Genomic DNA, 24,170 nt, shown 5'->3' with positions numbered 1-24,170 from the left:
AGAATCCCATTTCCATATCTAAAATTAGAAATGACATGCAGAGACTACAGGCATTTTACCAGACATGGTAATGATAACGTTTTATTTTCTCTTTTTGTTAAAACCTGAAGGAAAAAAATCAAACAGCATTTTACTAGATAAACAGTCTGTCTTTCTTTGGACAGTACTTCTGTCCATTTATTTGATTTGAGAATCACTTGTAGCCATGTGTCTGATGTGTTGTTACCACTGCCCAGTTTTTGATTTAGGATTTGTTTTCCTAAAAATCTATAAGGTCATACAAATGTTCTCACTTCCTAATTTTGTTTGTAGACAACTATGTTTGTGAAATATACCTTTGGGACATTTAAGCCAAGTGCCTTTATATAGATTTTTTTCAGAATCTTCTATGAGTGCTCGTTTGCTATGCATGGAGCTTTTGCCTTGTGACTTTAAATGGATACTAAGAGTGTGGAGAATTCCTGTTTGCATTTGGCCCTTACAGTATTTGACAACTGATCACCCTGTGTAAGGGAGCTGCCTCTTTCCTTACATTTGCAAAATTGACTTTGGGGAGGAGGTTGAGGTGGTGCCCAAATGAAGGAAGCAAAGTCCTCTCTGGGGACTGGGTGACCTTCTCCTGGCATCTGGGTTTTCCACTCCCTCCTGTCAGGCTGTCCTGCTTGGACAGCTGGCTGTATTCCCAGCCTACAGAGGATCCCTGCCCGGGACCTAGAGCCCTAGCCCAGCGTGGCAGGTCATCTGTGATTTTCGATTACCACCTCTGTACTCGAGCTGCTTATGTAATTCAAATCTGACTATAATTTACACTACCTTGAATCCTAATAGGTGTGGTCTTAATATTTACCAGATTTTTTCTCTCTACGGTGAAAAGTAAGAAGGTCCTGTATTGAATCTGAAAAAGTAGGGGCCTAATTTCAGAACAGTGGCACCTTGACTAGCATTACTGTGGGGTGAAAGCTTTATGCGATTGGACTTATCAGATTGCTGTCTGCAGCACTGCAGTTCAATTTCACGTTTAAAAGTGTATTTGAACCTAAATTGGATACTGCTGGCTTCACCCCTTTAAAATCCTTAAGTAATTTTCCATAATGTAGTGAAAAGGTGTGGCCCTTACCTGTAGCTCTGTGAGCAGTATCTGGCCTGCAGACTTGTTTATTTCTCCTGCTCCATGTTTTAAAACCTGCAGATTTCACTTAAGGACCAGATTCTTGGCATCCCTTGAAAATCTGGAAGATGTGTCAATATTGAACCTTTATTCTCACATTGACTGGAGCTAAGAAGCAGCAGCCATTCCTCCCTGTATGCCCCCTTCCCCCCACCTCCCTGCTCTGCCTTGGGTTGGGCCCCGGTGCTGCACCAACTGTTGCCTTACACTCAGACTGCTTGGTCCATTCACATTACCAGTTGGGGGCCTCTTGGCACCTTGAAAAACCCCTCCAGCCTCATTTCCCTCTCGTATTCACATCCACCTTCTGCCTCACCTGTAAAGAACCAAATGCAGAGTTCCAAGGAGAGAGCCACGCACTCCACTTCTGGGTATTTGCACATTCTGGTCACTCTTCCTGAGATGCCTTTCCACACTTTCTTCTCTTGGCTGACCCAGCCTGATCGTGGTATCGGAGAAGCTGTCCCTGGCACCAGTCCCTCTCTGCCTGGTTGTGTTACGTGCCCTGCTGCTGGGCTCCCTTCACTGCTCTCTGCTCCTTGGTCATAGCACTTAGCACACTCTGTGGTAACTGTTGAGTTACATGTCTTTTTCCCCCTTAAACTGGGGGTCTTGGAGGGCAGGGTCTGTCCTACACTTTTCTTTTTACTCAGTAACTCACAATTCTTGGCATACAGTAAGCTTGTAATACATTGTTTTTAATTGATATGTTTAATATTGTCTAAGGCAGTGGTTTTCTGCCTTACCCACATATTAGAATCACCTGGAAAGCTCTAAAAACTGTCAGACCAATTACATCAGAATCTCTGAGGGTGGGGCTCAGGCATGAGTAGTTTTTAAACCTCCTCAGGTGATTCCAGCGTGCAGCCAAGGTTGAGAGAAACTGGTCTAATACATGTGACTAAGAAAAGCAATTTGCCATGATGTTTAGTTTTGGATCAGAATATCTTGTGATGATTTTAGGAAAGTCCACCTGCGATGAACATTGTTACTTAACTGTGGTAGCACATAGGTGTTTAAACAAATCGGGGCCTGTCTTCAAAAAATCAGTTCCTCCTGCAACAGTGAAATAATTCTGCAAGCTGTAATGATGACACACAGCTAAGCAGCAACGTCATGGCAGGACATTAACAGTTTTTATAATTTTGGTAGTTTATGTTGTGTAGTCATGTGCCATTTTCCACCTTACTGCCTTTTGATTTAAGATTCAAGTGGGTTATTTTTCAGTCACTCTCTAAATTAGCTTAGGCGTTTGTTGAGTTTTCAACACCAACTGCTTCTCTTTTCCGCATATTCTTCCTTGTTTTATATTGGGACATCTAGTTGGAAAATAGACAAAACCAAAACATTAACTGGTGTTGCATGGAAAACACACTTGAGATAAAAACCATTTCAACTTGGTAAAAACTATCACCAGCTGTATTGTCTAATTAAATGATCAGTCCTGAGCTCATAATTAGTTTGGAGAGGATTCAGGAGAAAAAAAGAAAGAAAGAAAATAGTGAAAGAATTGAGGAAACATTTATGAATTGGGATGTCTTTATTTTGGAGAAGAATAGACTGAGGTAAAAAAATTTCTGTATGGATACCTTTTTGTGGATAGTATCTTTTGTTTCCACTGAGAATGAAGTAGTAGGCGTTTGGTGTAAAGTTAAAGCAGTTTTAGAGATTTATGTCTAAAGAATCATTTCTTGTTTACAAAGGCTGTTAGATAGTGATATTAACCGTGGGATTTCTTTTCTAGGAGAGCTTTATGAAGAAGATTGACTACTGTCTGTCTGACCAGATAACTTGTTGAGATTTCTTTTATCTCTGATCAAAAAAAAAAATCTCTTCCAATTAATCTTTTGTATCTGAAGCAAATGATCTTTTTCAAACTGCCCATTTATCTCACTGAGAAAGCTGATTTATCTAGATTGAATCCAGCAATTGCACTTTATTGGTGTAGGATTTTAGATGTTCTAAAGATTTTCTGTTCAATTCTGTTTCTCTCTTTGGGCTGAGGGTAGAGGGGAGGGATCTTCTTGTTCCCCTCTCCCTTCCCTGGGATTCTCCTCCTTGTGGGAGGAGTGAGTGGGGTGCTGGGCTTCTGGAGAGATGCAGGAATCTATTAACGGGATAGAGTCAGGTTGGTGGGGCTGCCTGAGGACCTTTGACCTCACCTTCCAGCCCCACCCTTGACCCCGGCTGACTTATTCTCAGGCCTGTAGCAATGGTGTCGCTTGACCTGGAGGGAGAGGCAGCCAGCCCAGAAGGGCCAGACCCGAAGCTCTGCCAGGCCTGCCTGTCACCTTCAGGTGCCTGAGGACACCTGGGATGTAATTACAGGTCTTCAGACAGTGGCTTTCGTCACAGAGCAGAGAAGGGGACTGATTAATCATCTAGTCAGCCCCGTGCACTCAGCTGGATCTCTCCTCAGTCAGAGCCTAGTGAATCAGGGGTTGAATTTTGAAATCTTGCCCCTTCCTTCCGCCCCTGTATTTGTAGAGTAGCTTCTTTCTGGAGAGAAGAGGAAGGTTATTTTACCTTCCTGCACACCTTCCCTTCTGCTCACCACCCCTGCTCCCAGCTTCCTTGCCTTCCACCTCCCACGATTCAGGACTGGCTTTATACGTTTGATTAGATGACTTGGATAGGAAGTGTGGCAGTAGCCTGCAGAAGGGTGAGAGTGCTGGTAGCAAGGGCGGTGGGGGGAGGGGATGCTAGCTGCTGATGTTGGTGTGTCTGGCACCAGGGTTTTCTCGCAATCATCTCCCGAGGCCCGGCTCTGCCAGCACGGGGCTGGTGTTGGGAAATACAAAATTCTGATCTAATTCTGGCAAAATACTTTTTTTTTTTTTTTTAGTTTGCTTAGATCATTATCCTGATTCCCTCTGTTCTTTTTTTTCTTTTCTTTTTTTGGCTGTGCCAGGTGGCACACGGGATCTTAGTTACCCAACCAGGGATCTAACCTGTGCCCCCTGCAGTGGAAGCGTGGAGTCTTAACCACTGGACTGCCAGGGAAGTCCCCTTCTGTTCTTTTGATTGTAGAGACTTGGCCTTCTGCGAAGGTCATTGACGTGAAGAAATGAAAGTTGATCGGGTTTGCCGTGGTCCTGAGGTAGAAATTGCCTGTCCTGTGTCATAACCCCTGCCCTCTCCTTCTTCCTCTCCATCTTGAGTTTCTCACCTGAAGGCTCAACGTTAGTTCCCGGACCAACCAGGAGCCAAGACAGATAGTACTTCAACAGCTTCAGCCTCTCGGTTGGTAGGGTCCATGTTACCTCCCGTGGCGCTGAGTCCCAGCTCTCTGCACTTTCTACTTGGTTTCTAGTTGACAGTGCTGGGTGTTGGGAACTGACTTTGGGAAGATGGTTGGTGCCAAGTCTGACGTTGTTTGCAGCTATGGCCCTTGCATCCTGGCTTGCTTTTGCCATCTCTCCCATGGAATGGTAGAGTCCTGGCCTGAGCTTGGAGCCCTGCTGCTTACTAATACCACTTGCCTGTATAACTCCTGAATGTTCTATGTTCTCTATTCCATGCTCTGCTTTGTTATTTTTCCTGTGGGAGAACAAGCCTGATGAAATGAAAGGGCGAGTTTGATCCCAGACAGACCCAGTTTGAATCCCTGGCCTGGCCCTCTTACTTGTGTGATCTTGGCTGTATTTCTTCCAGCCTCAGTTCTTCATCTGTAAAATGGGGGTGCTATTTCCTGTCTTACAAGTTAATGATGATTATACGATATACTGAATGTAAAATGCACACTTCCAAGCCCTTAGGTGCTGGGAGTCTTCATCATGACTGAGGTTGCCATGCGCTTTGTAGACAAGGAAGCACTTTCCTAGTTTCATTGCGCCTTGTAATTAATTGGCTTTTGCAGTTGGTCACTTTTTTCCAGTCTTGTTTTAATCTGTGTTAGTAGGTCTTGGGCCAGGTCTTTTCCCTGACTGTCCTGGGTTTCATAAGAGGGAATTATGCAATTGGACAAAAGGGGCAAAATTCAAGAAGGGAGCTGCTTTTATTGCTCTCACTCCTATCCTGGTTTGCTGGCTGTTCCTGTGATCAAAATTGGGCTGTATATATTTACCTGTAGGGTAGGCTGTGTGGTTCTACACGCAGACTTATGAAATTAGGCCCTGGAGTCTTCTGGTTACCAACATGTTTAGCTCAGCAGTGAAAATAACATTTGTTACTATTGAGTTGGTCTCTGGTGGCCATCTTCTGTTTCCACTCTGTAGCTACCAAGCAGCCGGGCATGAATCAGCAGAGTTGAACATGTTTTAACCAGAGACACTTGGACCTGGCACTAAAGTTGTATTGCCCAGACCAAGGCAGAGGTCGGCCAGCCATCAACTGACAAGGCACATGGCTAGTGTATGCTTAAGGATGGTCTGAGAGCAAATCCTTCATGCAAGTTTTAGTATCTAACGAGAATATTAAGGAGGTCATAAATTGTAGATTATTTTTGCTTGCATAGTGAAATCTGAATGTCATTTAAAATGCATCTTATTTAATGTGCTCTAGTGTTGATGAGCTGGATCCAGTTTGCAACATCTGTTAGGTTGACTTGATGATTATTGCAAGTTGCAGGGAGTGTTCAAAAGCCTGTTTTACAAGTGTCATAAAGTGAATGGAAAATATTTTCTGTAATTTCAAATAGCAGAACCCTAGAGAGATCTTTGATCATACTGAAAGAGCCCATGGTCAACTCAAATCTCCCTAGGTTTCTGTTCATTATGTTATGGCCCTCTGAAGTAGTCACTTTTAATTAGACTGCAGAAAGCATTGACTCTCAGTGACAGATTAATGCCTAAGTTGGAATATGCAAAAGCGTGGAAACAGAATAAGGAGATAAATGAAATGAATGCTGGATAGCTTCTAAAACCATTCTAATGAAGGAGTCTATGTAAGGGACCGCTATTCCTTACACTTAATAATGGAATGTATAAGAAGTGACTAGATTGAGTACTGATCTTCTCTAGCCTCTTTTTCTCCCCATTCTGAAGTGAAAGGTGCCTAGGTAAATCAAGAGATTGAGTCAGTGATACAGTTCTCATCCATCAGAATCACTGAGCTTTGCTTGGACCATGTCTTCTAACCCAGGGGTTGGTAAACTGGGCCTATAGCCAGTTTTTGCACAGCCTTATGAGCTAAGAATTTTTTTTCTTTTAATGTTTTTAAAGGGTTGTAAGAGAAAACAAAAGTGAGTTTTTTCTATTTGCCAACTCCTGATTTAATGTATTATGAATATTATGAATAAGATATTTCTCTTTATGAGCTTCAGTTGAACGTCCTAACCTGTGTCCTCTGTGAGGTCAGCACAGCGGAAGAGTGGAAAAGGTGTGGGCTTCAGAGCCGGGCAGACCTGGTTCTGAATCCTGGCTCTGTGTGACTTTCTACCTGAGAACCTCAGGAGAGTTACTTTACTCCTCTAAGCCTCAGCTTCCCCAGGGTGTTGTAACGCCACCCTTGCACTTAGTAGGATCATAGCAAACAATAACTCGACCATCTGTAAAGCCCATGAAGACCTGTAAAAAGAATGCAGCAGGCTTGTCTACAAATGGGCAAATTGGACGTTCCAGGCACTTGGCGTGGCACTGGGTGGGCATCACCTTATCCCTTCAATGCCAAAGCAGCTTCCCCTGGACTGTGGTATTGCTGTTGCTCCTCCTAAGCTGGTCCCTGCTTCAGACCTTGTGGAGGACACTTTTCTCTCAGCTCACTACTTTGGTGCCTTCCATGCCCTTCAGCTGCCCAAAGATGTTTGTGTCTTTGAGTCGAAGCATTGGGCACTTAGCCAAATACGTGTGAACATTTGAGCCTTTGATGGTGATATGTGGCCAAGAACTGTTCTTTCTTCCTTCTTCTCTCTTCCTGCTTTTCCTTAAGGACAGTGTGTCCATTAATTGGGTCAAAAAGAATATGATCCTTAACTGTCCCTTTCCTAAGTTGTCACTGTGATTTCCAAGTGATTTCAGGCAGGGGACTCAAACTGTTGTTCCTTTTTCTTTCTTCATAAAATGAAATAGATGACATCTCTGTTTTATACCAGGAAGACTCAGAAGCATTGCATTCTGGGAAGAGAGTGCCTGGGTACCTTTCAGTGGAGGCTGAAGTTACGGTGTGGTTTTAGAAAAAAGTCTTTATGCTTGCTGTTTTGAAATGATAGGGGCCGAGAGGTTCTCTGATTGTGTAGTTATACATTGCTTGATTTTCCAAGGACAAGTTTGATAGAATTATTCCTTTGGAGAACTGAAATCTATGAGATTCTGAGCAGTGTAACCAAGAGGGTGTATAAAGATCAGGCTGTTCTCCTTTTCCTGGAAGGGTGGGGCTGCTTGGCAAGTGTGGCCTTAGAGGTGTGCTTAGTGTGTGACGTCAGTGATGGGGCTGCTGGCCAGGATTTCTAACACTCTGGTTACAGGTAGCAAATGCTAAATTAGGGTTCTGCACCTGTAGCACACAGCTGTGTTTGGCAGGAAGTGAAGAAACGCGAATGTGAGAAAGTCCCTGCCAACCTTAGGAGAAAGTAGATCATGTTTATAATGCCTTTTATTTATGTAGCATTTTTCCTTCAAGGAGAGAATGGCTTTATTAAGATGTTACTTAAATATTCTGTAAGGATATCCCTTTTATCCCCTTATGTAGTGTTAATAAATAGCGTTTTGCTGTTGTTTAAGGGCCAAATGGCTTTTTTTTTCCTGAAACAGCTTGAGAAACCCAAGTTTTCTGGACATCAAAACCTATTTTATGTACTTAATGCCACTAAACTGTACACTTAAAAATGGTTAAGAGAGTAAATTTCTTGTTATGTGTATTGTACCATAATTTTAAAAGTCTGTTTTAAATTACCAGAATTCAGTTTTAAAGAAATTATTAAATAGAAGTTATCTCTTGGTAGTTTTAATTTTCTTCTTTGGCTTTTTTACATTTCTAAGTTGTTGTTGCTTGTTTTTTTTTTGAATGATAAATAGGCATTGCGTTTATAATCAGATAAAAACAATTTTTTTTGACACAGTTCTACAAACACTAACAATACTCCCTACCCCCTCACACTTCTGTAGCAGCCCATTGGTTTAGCTTCATGCCTGCATTTAAGCCACATATTTTTATTTTTAAATTCAAAAATATTATTCTCTAATGACCCTTACCTTAGAGAGTCAGAAGTGAAGGGAGTGAGTTTGAGTCAATGGAGCAATCTGCACACACTATACATCTACTTTATTCTAGAAAGCAGTAATTTTTGACAGCTTGCCATACAGCTCTCTACATCTGAAACAAATAAAACGGGGCAATAGTATAGTTTACACATTTGAGAAATTTTGTTTAGAGATACAAAGGAAAGGAAAGGTTTTTTATTCTCAAGGATTTTATATTTTAAAAACTGACTGGCAAGATATATTAACTTGCTTAGACCAAAAGAGAGTTAAAATAAGGAAATCTTTGGAAGGACGTCGGGGGAGGGATGAGAAGTAAACTCACAACCTTCCACCTTCACATTTCATTGCCTTCCCCTCCTCCTCAGAGTTGGGTCTTCATGCCTGTCTGGGCATCTGGGGCCTGGTGGGCTCTGAGCAATAGACACTCCCTCAGCCTGGGGCGCGGGACAGGGCGGACTAGCTTCAGCCCAAGCGAAGTGGGTAGATGACCCAAAGGGAGTGACCAGAGGGGTACTGCTCAGGGCTTCCCGGCACTTGGCATCCTAGTCCCATTTCTGCGCAGTCACATTTTACCCATCCTTCAGGACCTGGCTCAAATGGTCCTCCATGAGGCTATTTCTAAATCTTCTACTCCAGTGTAGATGCTCCCTGCCTTCCCTGAATTCTCCAAGCACAACTTTTCCCAGACCATTTTGCAGAGCTGCAAATAGGTGTTCAATAAAAGTAGTGCTGGTCAGTAAGTCTGGGAGCCCCTGCATGCCAGAGCGGCCTCTTAAAGAGTCCCAGGTGTTCATTAGCATATTAAAGGTTCTGAGAAACCTGCTTAATCCAATGTTAAAAAAAAAAAAACCTTTTGATTACAGAACCTTTCTCTCCCAGGAACAATGACTGACATTTTGAGGAAGGTCCAAGCTGTCTATAATGGGTGCTTAATAAACATTTGTTCAATGAATAACTGGTCTTATAACCACATAATATAATATCTGCCATTTTGCCATTAGAAATTATTCCCAGGACCTGTGCAGAAAGCACCAGATTTCTGGGAGATATAGTTATAATCAAAGAGAAAGGGAAGGATGAAGAATGCAGAAAAAAGACTTTTGCTAAAACAAACCAAACATTTTACATTTTGCCCAGGGCAGGGCATACACTGAAACCCGTGGACAGATACTGGAGCCGTGAAAGGTTATAATTATTTTGGGCCCTTTTTCCCTAGCAAGTAGAGTGTGTTTAAGTTAAATGCCAAGAACTGAAAGGAAGAGAAATCCTAAATGTAAACACTCCTTTTCTGTTACCTGGACATCATCTTTTATTCCTCCTCTACTCTTTGCGTTCTCACAGAAATATGCTGTTGGAATACCAATGACCTTCCCTTTTGCACAGAGCCCCCAGTTTTTCCTTCAGTGAAGGGAGAGACAGGGGAAGGGAGAAGTTTTAAAATACCTAGGTGTCAATAAACTGATTTCTCCTTCTTTGGAGTAAAAAGTATCAGGGACATGGAGAAAGAATTGTGTGTATATGTGAGTATATCTGCAGTGAACAGCAATTTCATTTTTAGGTGAACCCACAGACTTTTGATTGGGACTTTAAATATTTGTGAGTACAGTGAGAATTGTATTTCTCTTCCGTGAAAAATGGAGCATTTTATAAAGAGGGAAAGAAAATTCACTTTCCTTTGAAGATGGAAATTTGGCCTAAGAAAATGCAGTTAAAATTTGAGATTTAAGAAAGGCAGAGAAGGTTTTTTTTTTTTTTTAAACCCAACCCCAACTAATTACAGGCTCTGTAAGGACAAGATATCCTTGGTTTGATGTGAGAGAGGAAGATAGTGTATACATTTCCCAAGATTCCTTAATTTTATATTGAGTTCTTTTCCATATGATACATATCTATACCAGAGGAAAGCCCAGGGCTCTGTCTAGCTTCTGATGAGAGATAGGGGGAAATCTAGAAAACTGAGAAGCATTATGTTCATGCTACCCTGTATTCCTGAATAAAAGGGCAGCAGGCCATACCATTCATCCTCGAAGAGGCCTCCATTGTCAGATCTGAGAGCTTTATGGCCTCACTCCTGACTTTATTTTAGAATTTCAGTGAGAACCTGGGGACACAATTATTCCAGAGCTAAGATTTCCTTCCTCCCACTTAACGTTCTCTTCTGAGTCTTTCTTATTAACTATTGATTAGAACAATTATTGATAATCTTTTTAGTTCTTAACGTTCCTAGGGATTAGAAATTCCAATTGGAGCCGTCAGCATAGAGAAGGAGGTGAAAAAGAAATTAAGTACAAGAAAGTAGTAGAAAAGAAAAGTTACGAAGAGAAAAATAGGAGAGAAAGAAAATGAAAAAGAAGTTGTAGATGCGAGTTGAATCTACCAGTTATTTCTTGATCTCATACCTGCATGAGAACTGTGAACTGTGAGGATATATCTGAAGTGGAAGAACTCCCTGACCCCACCACCAGGAGGGGGATATACAGTTGTATGCCAGACTGAGGAGCTTGAGGAGTCGTTGATGGTCTTCGGGTAAATGAATGGCACAATAAACATTAGGCACTGATTGATGTCAGAGGTTGTTGGGCAAAATGGATTGGAAGAGGGGCAAGACTTATTGAGATGGGAGGTCATGAAAGCCTGAACTAGAGCAGTGGTGTTGGTTAGTAAAGAGGAAGAGATGGCTGTGAAGACAAGAATTGCTAAAATAGGGGTGACAGTCATTGGATGTGTATGATAACCATACACTGGGATTTTTACATAGCATGTACTTCAGATACTCTTCCTCAAATGGTAGTAATTTGGGGGAAATCCCAATATTTTAATATTCAAACCGTTTTTCTTTAATTGCTTTATTTCTGTGGTGGCACTTTTCTTTTTTCTTATCTTTGTAGATCATGTTCTAATTTTGGTTCTGTAAGTAAAGACTTCAGTACCTTAATGGACTGAAGTACACATAGAGGCAGAGGTGTCTCTAAATATCTGTGTCTTAGTAACTGAGAGAGCTGTGGTGTCACTGAGGAAGACAGGGAAGTTGAGAAAGGGAGTTGGTTTGAGTGAGGGAGAGGCATGGTTTGGAAGAGGGAGTTCAGGTTTAGACATAAGTATTTAGGTTGAGGAGACAGTTGGCCAGATGAGTGTCTCTTATTGGCTGTAGCCTGGAATGGGTGGTAGAAACAGGGACTGGAACCCGAGAGTTGAGAACCAACTGTGTGGAGTTGTTGGTTAAAATCATGGAATGCAGTCTGTTCATCAAGGAATAGTCAGCAGATGGAAGGAAAAGGAATATTTAAAGAGAGATGGAATCGTAGTATGAGAAAACCAGAATGTGTAAGTCAGGGAAGTTCAAGGAGGAAAGAGTTTGAAGAAAAAGTTTAATATTGCCAGATGCTGCAAAGATGGCAAAGTGAACTGGATTTGGCAAAGAGTTAGGAAATCTTCAAGAGTAATATGCAACACAAAGGAAAGGTTATGGAGCAAAGACAAAACTGCAGCTTAAGAATGGTTCGTGGTGAAGTTGAAACTATTAAGCTTAAGAAGAAGAATAATCCAGGATATGTTTTGTATAAAATTAGTGCTTCACACAGACCGCTGGGACAGTATATTTATTTGAAAGCCTTTGTCTATCTACGTAAGCCTTTGCAGCATAGCTCTAGTAAACTGAAATGCCTCTGATCTAATGTTCAACTGAGTTATTGAGCTCACTGCCCTACAATTCTTTCAACTCCTTATCCCATTTAGTAGCGTTTCTTGTACATCAAAATATTGACTAAAATAATCAATTGGTAGTTTTTTAAACTCTGAAAATTATAGCCCACAGAGAAATGCAACAGTTTTACTATTAAAAATCTGATTCTCTTTGCCTTTCAGCTTCCACTGGTCTTGTCAGACTGCTTTTCTTCTGCTCTCATTTGATGGTATCTTCCGGTATGTTTCGGGAGAAGAAAAAACAAGCCTTCCTTTGTCTTACTTGTGCACAGTTCTAACTTCTGTTGCCCTGTCTCTTTTGGTGAGCTGCCAGAAGTCTTGCCTTGATATTTAGTTTGGTCAAAAGTGATAGATATATTGGTGTTTAACAACCTTAGTGGCAAAGTTGAACAGCAGCTGAAAAGAAATGTACCATAGTATAAACTGAGTACCATAATTACGGTCGATGGTAGCACTGAGTCTAAAATTATATTCTCTGAGTCCAAGATTCTAAACCAGTCTTTAATGGGTCTGATTTCAGACAAATTGCTCAATTTCCATTAGTCTAAATTTATTCTTTTAAATTATAAGAATTTCTTAAAAATGGAACTTTCTAATGTACACTGAGATATGTGGTTTAGTGACATTACATAGAGTCATTTAATATAGCATAAGAAACTGAGTCATAAGACCCACTTGGTGGAGGTAGACTACAGACTTAAGTTTTCATTTGGATTCCAGCATTGTTGAAGAATTTTGGGAGGGTACAAAATGAATTATGTATTCAATGTGCCTTTTTTTGTTGTTGTTGTTGTGGTACGCAGGCCTCTCACTGTTGTGGCCTCTCCCGTTGCGGAGCACAGGCTCAGTGTCCATGGCTCACGGGCCTAGCTGCTCCGCAGCATGTGGGATCTTCCCGGACCGGGGCACGAACCCGTGTCCCCTGCATCGGCAGGCGGACTCTCAACCACTGCCGCACCAGGAAAGCCCCCAATGTGCCTTCTTTTAATGGTTACAATATTGTTATTTATGGAGCCTTTACTAGGTGTCTGGTACTGCACAAAATATATTACCTATGTTATTTTATTTAATTCCCTTGATAGCTTTAGGAGTAAAGAGGCAAAGGTGGAATTAGAACTGCGGTCTTCTGGCTGCAAAGCCTGTATTCATCCCATAGTCTCTGGGATCTTTTTCTTTTGACATCTTTCTTGAAGTATAATTGCTTTACATTGTTGTGTTAGTTTCTGCTGTATAACAAAGTGAATCAGTCATACGTATACACATATCCCCATATCCCCTCCCTCTTGCATCTCCCTCCCTCCCATCCTCCCTATCCCACCCCTCTAGGTGGTCACAAAGCACCAAGCTGATCTCCCTGTGCTGTGCGGCTGCTTCCCACTAGCTATCTGTTTTACATTTGGTAGTGTGTATATGTCCATGCCACTCTCTCACTTCGTCCCAGCTTACCCTTCCCCCTCCCTGTGTCCTCAAGTCCATCCTCTACATCTGCGTCTTTATTCCTATCCTGCCCCTAGGTTCTTCAGAACCATTTTTTTGTTTTTAGGTTCCATATATGTGTGTTAGCATACAGTATTTGTTTTTCTCTTTCTGACTTACTTCACTCTGTATGACAGTCTCTAGGTCCATCCACCTCATTACAAATAACTCAATTTCATTTCTTTTTATGGATGCGTAATATTCCATTGAATATATATGCCACATCTTCTTTATCCACTCATCTGTCGATGGACACGTAGGTTGCTTCCACATCCTGGCTATTGTAAATAGTGCTGCAATGAACATTGTGGTATATGACTATTTTTGAATTCTGCTTTTCTCCGGGTATATGCCTCGTAGTGGGATTGCTGGGTCATATGGTAGTACTAATTTTAGTTTTTTAAGGAACCTCCATACTGTTCTCCATAGTGGCTGTATCCATTTACATTCCCACCAACAGTGCAAGAGGGTTCCCTTTTCTCCACACCCTCTCCAGCATTTATTGTTTGTAGATTTTTTGATGATGGCCATTCTGACCGGTGTGAGGTGATACCTCATGGTAGTTTTGATTTACATTTCTCTAACGATAGTGATGTTGAGCATCCTTTCATGTGTTTGTTGGCAATCTGTATATCTTCTTAGGAGAAATGTCTGTTTAGGTCTTCTGCACATTTTTGGATTGGGTTGTTTGTTTTTTATGATAATGAGCTGCATGAGCTGCTTGTATATTTTGGAGATTAATCCTTTGTCAGTTGCTTTGTTTGCAAATATTTTCTCCAATTCTGAGGGTTGTCTTTTGGTCTTGTTTATGGTTTCCTTTGCTGTGCAAAAGCTTTGAAGTTTCATTAGGTCGCATTTGTTTATTCTTGTTTTTATTTCCTTTTCTCTAGGAGGTGGGTCAGAAAGGATCTTGCTGTGATTTATTTCATAGAGTGTTCCGCCTGTGTTTTCCTCTAAGAGTTTGATAGCTTCTGGCCTTACATTTAGGTCTTTAATCCATTTTGAGCTTACTTTTGTGTATGGTGTTAGGGAGTGTTCTAATTTCATTCTTTTACATATAGCTGTCCAGTTTTCCAGGATGACTTATTGAAGAGGCTGTCATTTCTCCATGGTATATTCTTGCCTTCTTTATCAAAGATAAGGTGACCATATGTGTGTGGGTTTATCTCTGGGCTTTCTATCCTGTTCCATTGATCTATATTTCTGTTTTTGTGCCAGTACCATACTGTCTTTTTTTTTTTTTTTTTTTTTTTTGCGGTACACGGGCCTCTCACTGTTGTGGCCTCTCCCGTTGCGGAGCACAGGCTCCGGACGCGCAGGCTCAGCGGCCATGGCTCACGGGCCCAGCCGCTCCGCGGCATGTGGGATCTTCCCGGACCGGGGCACGAACCCGTGTCCCCTGCATCGGGAAGCGGACTCTCAACCACTGCGCCACCAGGGAAGCCCCATACTGTCTTGATTACTGTAGCTTTGTAGTATAGTCTGAAGTCAGGGAGCCTGATTCCTCCAGCTCTGTTTTTCTTTCTCAAGATTGCTTTGGCTATTCGGGGTCTTTTGTGTTTCCATACAAATTGTGAAATTTTTTGTTCTAGTTCTGTGACAAATGCCATTGGTAGTTTGATAGGGATAGCATTGAATCTGTAGATTGCTTTGGGTAGTATAGTCATTTTCACAATGTTGATTCTTCCAATCCAAGAACATGGTATATCTCTCCATCTGTTTGTATCATCTTTAATTTCTTTCGTCAGTGTTGTATAGTTTTCTGCATACAGGTCTTTGTCTCCTTTGGTAGGTTTATTCCTAGGTTTTTTATTCTTTTTGTTGCAATGGTAAATGGGAGTGTTTCCTTAATTTCTCTTTCAGATTTTTCACCATTAGTGTTTAGGAATGAAAGAGATTCTGTGCATTAATTTTGTATCCTGCTACTTTACCAAATTCATTGATTAGCTTTAGTAGTTTTCTGGTAGCATCTTTAGGATTCCCTATGTGTAGTAGTATCATGTCATCTGCAAACAGTGGCAGTTTTACTTCTTTTCTTACTTGTATTCCTTTTATTTCTTTTTTATCTCTGATTGCCCTGGCTAAAACTTCCAAAACTATGTTGAATAGTAGTGGTGAGAGTGGGCAGCCTTGTCTTGTTCCTCATCTTAGTGGAAACGGTTTCAGTTTTTCTCCATTGAGAATGATATTGGCTGTGGGTTTGTCATATATGGCCTTTAAATGTTGAGGTAAGTTCCCTCTATGCCTACTTTCTGGAGAGTTTTTGTCATAAATTGGTGTTGAATTTCGTTGAAAGCTTTTTCTGCATCTATTGAGATGATCATATGGTTTTTATACTTCAGTTTGTTAATATGGTGTATCACATTGATTTATTTGCGTATATTGAAGAATCCCTGCATACCTGGGATAAACCCCACTTGATCATGGTGTATGATCCTTTTAATGTGGTGTTGGATTCTGTTTGCTAGTAGTTTGTTGAGGATTTTCGCATCTAGGTTCATCAGTGATATTGACCTGTAGTTTTCTTTTTTTGTGACTTTTTTGTCTGGTTTTGGTATCAGGGTGATGGTGGCCTTGTAGAATGAGTTTGGGAGTGTTCCTCCCTCTGCTATATTTAGGAAGAGTTTGAGAAGGATAGGTGTTTGCTCTTCTCTAAATGTTTGATACAATTCACCTGTGAAGCCACCTGGTGGCGATTTTTAATCACAGTTTCAATTTCAGTGCTTGTGATTGGTCTGTTTATGTTTTCTGTTTCTTCCTGGTTCAGTCTTGGAGGGTTATGCTTTTCTAAGAATTTGTCCATTTCTTCCAGGTTGTCCATTTTATTGACATATAGTTGCTTGTAGTAATCTCTCATGATCCTTTGTATTTCTGCAGTGACAGTTGTTACTTCTCCTTTTTCATTTCTAATTCTGTTGATTTGAGACTTCTCCCTCTTTTTCTTGATGAGTCTGGCTAATGGTTTATCAATTTTGTTTATCTTCTCAAAGAACCAGCTTTTAGTTTTATTGATCTTTTCAGTTGTTTCCTTCTTTTCTTTTTCATTTATTTCTGATCTGATCTTTATGATTTCTTTCCTTCTGCTTACTTTGGGTTTTTTTTTGTTTTTCTTTCTCTAATTGCTTTAGATGTAAGGTTAGGTTGAGATTCTTCTTGTTTCTTGAGGTAGGATTGCATTGCTATAAACTTCCCTCTTAGAACTGCTTTTGCTGCATCCTACAGGTCTTTGGGCTGTCATGTTTTCATTGTCATTTGTTTCTAGATATTTTTTGATTTTCTCTTTGATTTTTTTCAGTGATCTCTTGGTTATTTAATAGCATATTGTTTAGCCTCCATGTGTTTGTATTTTTACAATTTTTTTCTTGTAATTGATATCTAGTCTCATAGTGTTGTGGTTGGAAAAGATATTTGATACGATTTCAACTGTCTTTAATTTACCAAGGCTTGATTTGTGACCCAAGATATGATCTGTCCTGGAGAATGTTCCATGAGCACTTGAGAAGAAAGTGTATTCTGTTGTTTTTGGTTGGAATGTCCTATAAATATCAATTAAGTCCATCTTGTTTAATGTGTCATTTATAGCTTTTGTTTCCTTATTTATTTTCATTTTGGTTGATCTGTCCATTGATGCAAGTGGGGTGTTAAAGTTCTGGGCTTTTTTTTAAAAAAAAAAAACATTTGAAAAAGGTTCATAATATTGTGTGTATATGTTTATTTTTGTACTTTTTGGTAACAGTATTAATTATAAGCCCTCTAACATAAAGGAGAAATCACCCAGCATAATTGTCATTCTTTTGAAATCTTTTAGCTTCTCTTTCTAAAAGCTGGCTTCTTTTTTTTTTTTTTTTTAACATCTTTATTGGGGTATAATTGCTTTAAGCTGGCTTCTTTTAAATGAGATATTCTTTGTATAAAGAAATTAGTGTTTTTTAATTGAAAATATGAAGTCATCTCAGGATTCTGGTTCTAAAGAAAGGACTCAAGAGCTCTATCATTTGAATAAACCAAAATATTTATCTTTTTTCATTTTTGCTTCTTTAGTTATTGCCATTCTTTACAGGACACCTGCCATGATTATAGTCCTCAAAGGAAAAAATTCCTAAGGATATTTTATATGCATTAGAATATATATATATATTTAATTTATATATATATGTTTATATATAACAAGAGTGTTTCTAGGTACAAAAAAAATTGGTTTTTGCATTTTCTTTCTAATGTAACACCATTATCTTTAGATTCTTTAAAAGTCTCTGTCTTTTAAAAAAAATTGCCTATTGATACTCTATAATTAAACTTTCTTCCAAACTTTATTGAGCATCATGATAGTAATTATTCATGAGTGGTATAGATTGGAAAACGTATTTCAATTTGAAATATTGTATAATTGACTTAGAAAATTGCGTTAGTTTCAGGTGCCTAACATAGTGATTAGATATTTTTGTGCATTATAAAATGATCACTATAAGTCTAGTTACTATCTGTCACCATGCAAAATTATCACAGTATTAGTGACTGTATTCCCTCTGCTGTACCTTACATCCCCGTGACATTTATTTTATAACTGGAAGCTTGTATCTTTTAATTTCCCTCACCTATTTCACTTATCCCCCCCACCCACTCTCCTCTGGTAACCACCAGTTTGTTCACTGTGTCTATGAGTCTATTTCTGTTTTGTTGTTTAGATTCCACATGTAAGTATTTGTCATTATCTGACTTATTTCACTTGGCATAATACCCTCTAGGTCTATCCATGTTGTCACAAAGGGCAAGATTTTATTCTTTTTTTTTTGGCTGAGTAATAGTCCATTTTGTGTGTGTGTGTGTATATACCATATCCTGGATCATATGGTAGTTCTATGTTTAAGTTTTGAGGAACCTCCGTACTGTTTTCTGTAGTGGCTACACCAATTTACATTCCCACCAACAGTGCACAAAGGTTCCCCTTTCTCCACATCCTTGCCAACACTTGTTATTTGTTGTTGTTTTGACGATAGTCATTCTGATAGGTATGAGATGATATCTCACTGTGGCTTTGGTTTGTATTTTCTGATGATTAATGATGTTGAGCATCTTTTCACGTGCCTGTTGGCCACCTGTGTGTTTTCTTTGGAAAAATGTCTACTCCGGTCCTCTGTCCATTTTTTAGTTGGGTTGTTTGTTTTTTTGCTGTTGAGTTATATGAGTTCTTTGTATATTTTGAATATTAAGATATTTGCAGATATCTTCTCCCATTCAGTAGGTGGCCTTTTTGTTTTGTTGATAGTTGCCTTTGCTGTGCAAAAGCTTTAGTTCGATGTAGTCCCATTTGTTTATTTTTGCTTTTCTTTCCCTTGCCTGAGGAGGTGTATCCAAAAATATGTGGCTAAGACTGATGTCAAGGAGCATACTGCCTATGTTTTCTTCTAGGAGTTTCATGGTTTCAGGTCTTACATTTAAGTCTTTAAAGCATTTTGAGTTTATTTTTGTATATGGTGTGAAAGTAGTCCAGTTTGATTCCTTTGCTTGTAGCTGTCCCCCAAATGGCATTTTTAATGGTTTAACCTAAAATGCTGGTGACAATAGCAGCTCACTTGTACTGATTATTTGCACTATATGCCTGGATTGCCCTAAGTGCTTTCATGCATTACTGCATCCTCTAACCCAGTGAAACAAGTATTATTTTTCCCCATTTCCCAGACAGAGGAACAGGTTAGAGAAGTTAAGTAACCTTTCCAAAGTCACTTAAAGCAGCACTCTTAGCTAATGTTTAACTCCCTCATTATTTTGGCTGGCAGTGCTGACTCAGTCAATAGAATTTGACAGGATGAGACGGAAGATGAGAATATCTGACTGTTAAAACAGCTTCGAGGGCTTCCTTGGTGGCGCAGTGGTTGAGAGTCCGCCTGCCGATGCGGGGGACACGGGTTCGTGCCCTAGTCCGGGAGGATCCCACATGCCACGGAGTGGCTGGGCCTGTGAGCCATGGCCGCTGAGCCTGCGCGTCCGGAGCCTGTGCTCCGCAACGGGAGAGGCCACAACAGTGAGAGGCCCACGTACCGGAAACAAAAAAACAGCTTCGACACTTTTGAGCCAGTATCATTTTTGACGCTTTTTGAGCCATTGGTGTTGTGCAATAATTTTATCATTCGTTGGAAGAGAAATGCACAAAGGCTTCTAGCTTCTTTTTAGCTCTCGTTGATATTTGTGAACCCTTAACACTCATACCCAGTAACTGCTATAAAACAGGGCAGGATGCATCCAGCTTCTGCCGTATGAGCAGGGTTTATTATTACTTCTCATTCTGGTTGCCTTTGCCAACCGTTGAATAATCTAGGTGAGAGCTTGCCTTTCTGCTTAGACTTTTTTTTTTTCACTTTTTTTTAAAGATTAATTTTATTTAATTTTGGCTGTGTTGGGTCTTCGTTGCTGCATGCGGGCTTTCGCTAGTTGTGGTGAGTGGGGGGCTAGTCTTCGTTGCAGTGTGCGAGCTTCTCCTTGCAGTGGCTTCTCTTGTTGCGGAGCACGGGCTCTAGGCGTGCGGGCTTCAGTAGTTGTGGCATGTGGACTCTAGAGCACAGGCTCAGTAGTTGTGGTGCATGGGCTTAATTGCTCTGGGGCATGTGGGATCTTCCCAGACCAGGCATCGAACCCGTGTCCGCTGCACTGGCAGGCGGACTCTCAATCACTGTGCCACCAGGGAAGTTCCTCTCCTTAGACTTCTGAAACCCAGCTGCTCCTAACTGCCTAGCTGATCTGCATGGATCTGATCACTTTCTGCCTAGTCTTGTGGGATTTGCTAGACCCTGTTCTGCAAGAGGATGCTTAGTCTTGGCCCTCCTGGTTAGCCTGGCTACCCAATGCCTTGACTTGACTGTCAGGATTCGTTGTTTTCAGACATGGTCTCACCATAGGTAAAAGTGTTAGTCTTGCTTCTGAGATGAGTCTTACGATGGACATAGGAGTGCACTGGCATGTAGCTGTTTTAACTTTACTTGTTGAAAGAGTTATGATGAACTGCAGCTTGGGCTTTAATGTAGGTTTTGATCCATGGCTCAGAACATGGTTTGGGCCTTTGTTAGACCCTGGCTTAGTGATGCTATATGTTTTAATTTTTTCTTTATGACACTTTTTAATATCATTAGAGGCCATTAGGACAATTGGTAAGTCAAGTATAGTAAATGAAATAAAATGTTTTGTGTAACTAATGACTATGGAAATGTGTTAATAGGAACAACAAAAAAGTCACACTAGAGAACCTTTGGCAGTTTTACATATTAATTGCTAAAAATATATCGGCACGTTTTCTGTGATTATACTTACCAGGTATAGATGAATTTCCTCCCTGATAGAATCATTTTTCAAGTCTATTTAGATTTATTCTGTCTTTTTGTCTCTCAAAGTTAATTTTTTAAGATAATGTGATCTTGGAGCAAGGAGTGAAGGAAATTGTGGAAATGTCATCTCCTGATACTACTCAGCCTAGTTTTTCTTATTGGAAAGTACGATCTTTAAAAGAAAATGTATATTTATAACACTCACTGAAACAAATTTTTGGATAGTGGCAACAATCCTTGGGTCGAAAACAGTAATGCAAAATTTGACTTAATTTTATCACTCTCAGGAATTTTCATTAGATTCTTTGTACAGAATTATCAGCTATAAATAGAGATCAGCTAATTTGATGAAGAGGCTCTAGGTCTACAGATAATTGAACAAATATATCATGGTTTAAAAAAACTCGCATGAGATGATAGTAATAGTGAATAGGGCAGAGGAGAGAAAAGAAGGGGGAAAGAAAAGGAAAAGAAAATACAAAGGAACAATGATGGATTTGTGTGCAACAAAATGCGGTTCCAATACTGACCTACTTAACACGCTTTCTCACCAGGAGGCCATTGTTCTTTCTCAGACTCTTTGCTTGGCTGCTTTCCTTCCCCATTTAGAATGGCGGACAGCCCCCCTCCCTCCCGCTCTGGTCCTTTGACCAGAGACTAATGTGGCTAGGTTGTTGAGGAGGTAATGGAATTTTGCATCTGCAAATGTATGTGGTCAGCCTCTGCAAGGGCTGGCTTCCAGCAGTATCCTCTTTTCCACTGAGATTCTTTTTCACAGGCTGATTTTTTTTTTCTTTTGAAAATCTTAATGTTTAAAGAGGCTTTGTTAGTTGTAACAGGAATATTTCTTCTTGTTACACTCTTCCTTTTCCCCTGTTTTAGGAGTATGCATGCCTTCATATACAGAATGCCTACTGGGGAAGAGTTTTGGTATAAGCTGTGTGTGTGTGTGTGTGTGTGTGTGTTAAATTCCAAGGGTAGGAGTGGCAGATTTGGGGAAAATATCTGCATACTGTAGTATCCAGAAAGACTTCTACTTTTAAAGAAGACACTTGGATAGGTAGCACAGAAAGTATAAATGTGGCCAAATCACAGTGGCTGACAAAGGGCTGGCTTTTAGACTGTGTTTTCAGACAGGCTTCTGCACCTTATCCAATTGACTAATGACTTAATGTGATCAATTAAGTGTAGATTAGTGTGTGTAGAAACCATGTGGGTTAGTAGGTTAGTACTTCTTGATGCTATGTAAGGATGATACTTAAGTATCTACAAATAGCAGGTAATAAGATTCTTTGAACTATGAATAGCAGATATTAAATTACTTTACCTATACATGTACATATTCCGTGTCTTGCTTGACCATAATTGCCAAACTCTAAATCTTGACACATGATGTAGGTAGGGATATGTTTACAGGGACAGTGTGACAAAGTATTTAGAATTGGGACTATCCCACAGAATTCACACATTCAGTGGGTACTTACTGAATGCCTCCTGTATGCCAGGCACTATTATGAATGAGAAGGATGCAGTGGTGATAAAATAAAACAAAATCTGTTATCTTCTAAAGGGCAAAATAGACAATAAATAGATAAATAAGTTAAAAAAAAAAGGTAGGATAAGTTGGATAGTGATGGGTACTAGGGAGAAAACTAAGCATATAGAAAGGGGCCAGCAAATGTTGCTGGGGTGTGTAGGAATTGTAATTTTTGGTAGGGAGTGAGCCATATTCATACCTGGGACACGTGGTACCATCTCTGTGCTCTGCCCACCCATAGCTCTTGAGTCTCCTGCAGTATTTCCGTAGATTCCATAACCTGCTCTGACCTCAAGAAAAGAAAACCTTTCATAATACAGAGTTAGGTAGAACCACTAAAAGCTAAACCAAAGCACAAGCCCAAACACCTTTTATTTATAGCCAAGTTGGCTAAAACAACTAAGTAATAAGTATCTAGATACCCTGGGAGCGTTGTGTAATTAAAAAAAAAATAAAAAAAGCTCTTAATTCAAGCATTTGAGTCTGAATCTTTGTACCTTCAATAGCATTGCCATTCTTACCTTAATAAAGGAAACCAGTGATTAGAAGGAAGTGCTAATTCTAGGGCAGGGATATCGCACAGTGAGAACATGGTACATGTTGTCATTTACTGGCCCGAGGAAGAGCGAGTAGTAGAAGACTCTGCTCTCCTCAGTCTTCCAGAAGACTCTGCACTTGCTGCCTACCTCTACATATCTTTTTTTTTTCCTACCAGTTAAGTGTTGCTGTTGTTTTTAAACGTGGAATGCTCTCCTTTCTTGTTTTTATCAAAACACCCATCTCTTGGAGGATAGGGACCCAGCTCTATTTATTTATGTATTTATTGGCCGCACCCCGCAGCCTGTGGAATCTTAGTTCCCTGACCAGGGATTGAACCTGCTCCTCCTGCATTAGGAGCGTGGAGTCTTACCCACTGGACCACCAGGGAAGTCCCGGGACCCAGCTCTTTATCTCTGTGTCCTTGACAGCTTCTGTGGTATCTGGCATCAGTAAGTGGTCAATAAATGTGTACTACATGAATGAGTGAATGGGATGAGAGAGCGGAGGACACCTGGCATTTACCCACCTCACTTTCCAGTCCACAAATAGCTGGTAGAAGTGGCATTTCCAGGTTTTGTCCCACCTTTGACTTGTCTTAGACTCTCCTTCCTTTCACATTCCTCTAATTAAAACAAGGCAAAATAAATAAATAAATAAATAAAAAACAACCACCAAAAAAACCCCAAGCAAACAAAACAAAAAAAATAAAACAAGGCAAAGCTATGGTTAAGGAGGCTGCCAGGCAACTAACTCAACTACCAGAGAGGGAGTCTCCTTTGCTTTCATGTTTCTGAAGTGGACGTCAAATACAGTTTACTCTTTTCCATCTACCTTTAAAAAAGCGCTTATTTTTCCCTTACTGGGGGCTTTCTGTTCCCTTCTTGCCTCACTAACTCCCTTCGCATCCTGCAGGTAGACAGATTGGAACAGGATTGCATTTGTAGCCTGTCAGCTCTACTCGTCAGCTGACAGAGAGATGGTTGAGCTTTAAGAGGGGTTTGGGAGGCAGAGTTTTTACGGGAGCAGTAGCTTTGGTTTATCATGGGGTGGGAGGTACAGAATGAATATACACATATTTTCCAATTCATTAATGAGAGCAGAAATCTCAAGCTTTGGGTCCATCACCTGCACACTTTTTCTGGCCTGTTCCTTAAACACATTAGGGTGTCCTTTACACATGTTGCACCTCAGCCTGCAAAGGTGCAGCCTGACAGCTGCTTCTCAGCCCTGGGAAACTCAAGTGGATTGACCTGTCACATAAACAGGACTGAAATCCTTTGGGCAGTTGAGAA

General features: G+C 40.4%; 1 protein-coding gene across 2 annotated transcripts in view; it reads left to right on the top strand.

Annotated features, from left to right (window-relative positions):
• The window catches only part of PPM1L (protein phosphatase, Mg2+/Mn2+ dependent 1L), a 333,300-nt gene that overhangs the window by 50,021 nt on the left and 259,109 nt on the right, over nucleotides 1-24,170 (top strand). Inside the window, exon 1 of one of the 2 annotated variants that reach the window (XM_060011203.2) lies at nucleotides 1,047-4,268. The exons of the other annotated variant lie outside the window; for it this stretch is intronic. Within the exon in view, the coding sequence (XP_059867186.1) occupies nucleotides 4,236-4,268 (33 nt within the window). The 5' untranslated portion in view covers nucleotides 1,047-4,235. Of the gene's footprint in view, nucleotides 1-1,046; nucleotides 4,269-24,170 lie in introns of those variants that run through there. 2 annotated transcript variants of the gene reach the window in all.

Source organism: Delphinus delphis, chromosome 4 (assembly GCF_949987515.2).
Source record: "Delphinus delphis chromosome 4, mDelDel1.2, whole genome shotgun sequence".
In the NCBI taxonomy this organism is placed as follows: domain Eukaryota; kingdom Metazoa; phylum Chordata; class Mammalia; order Artiodactyla; family Delphinidae; genus Delphinus; species Delphinus delphis.
The sequence above is the reverse complement of the archived record's forward strand: the minus strand, read 5'-3'. Positions and strand labels throughout refer to the sequence as shown.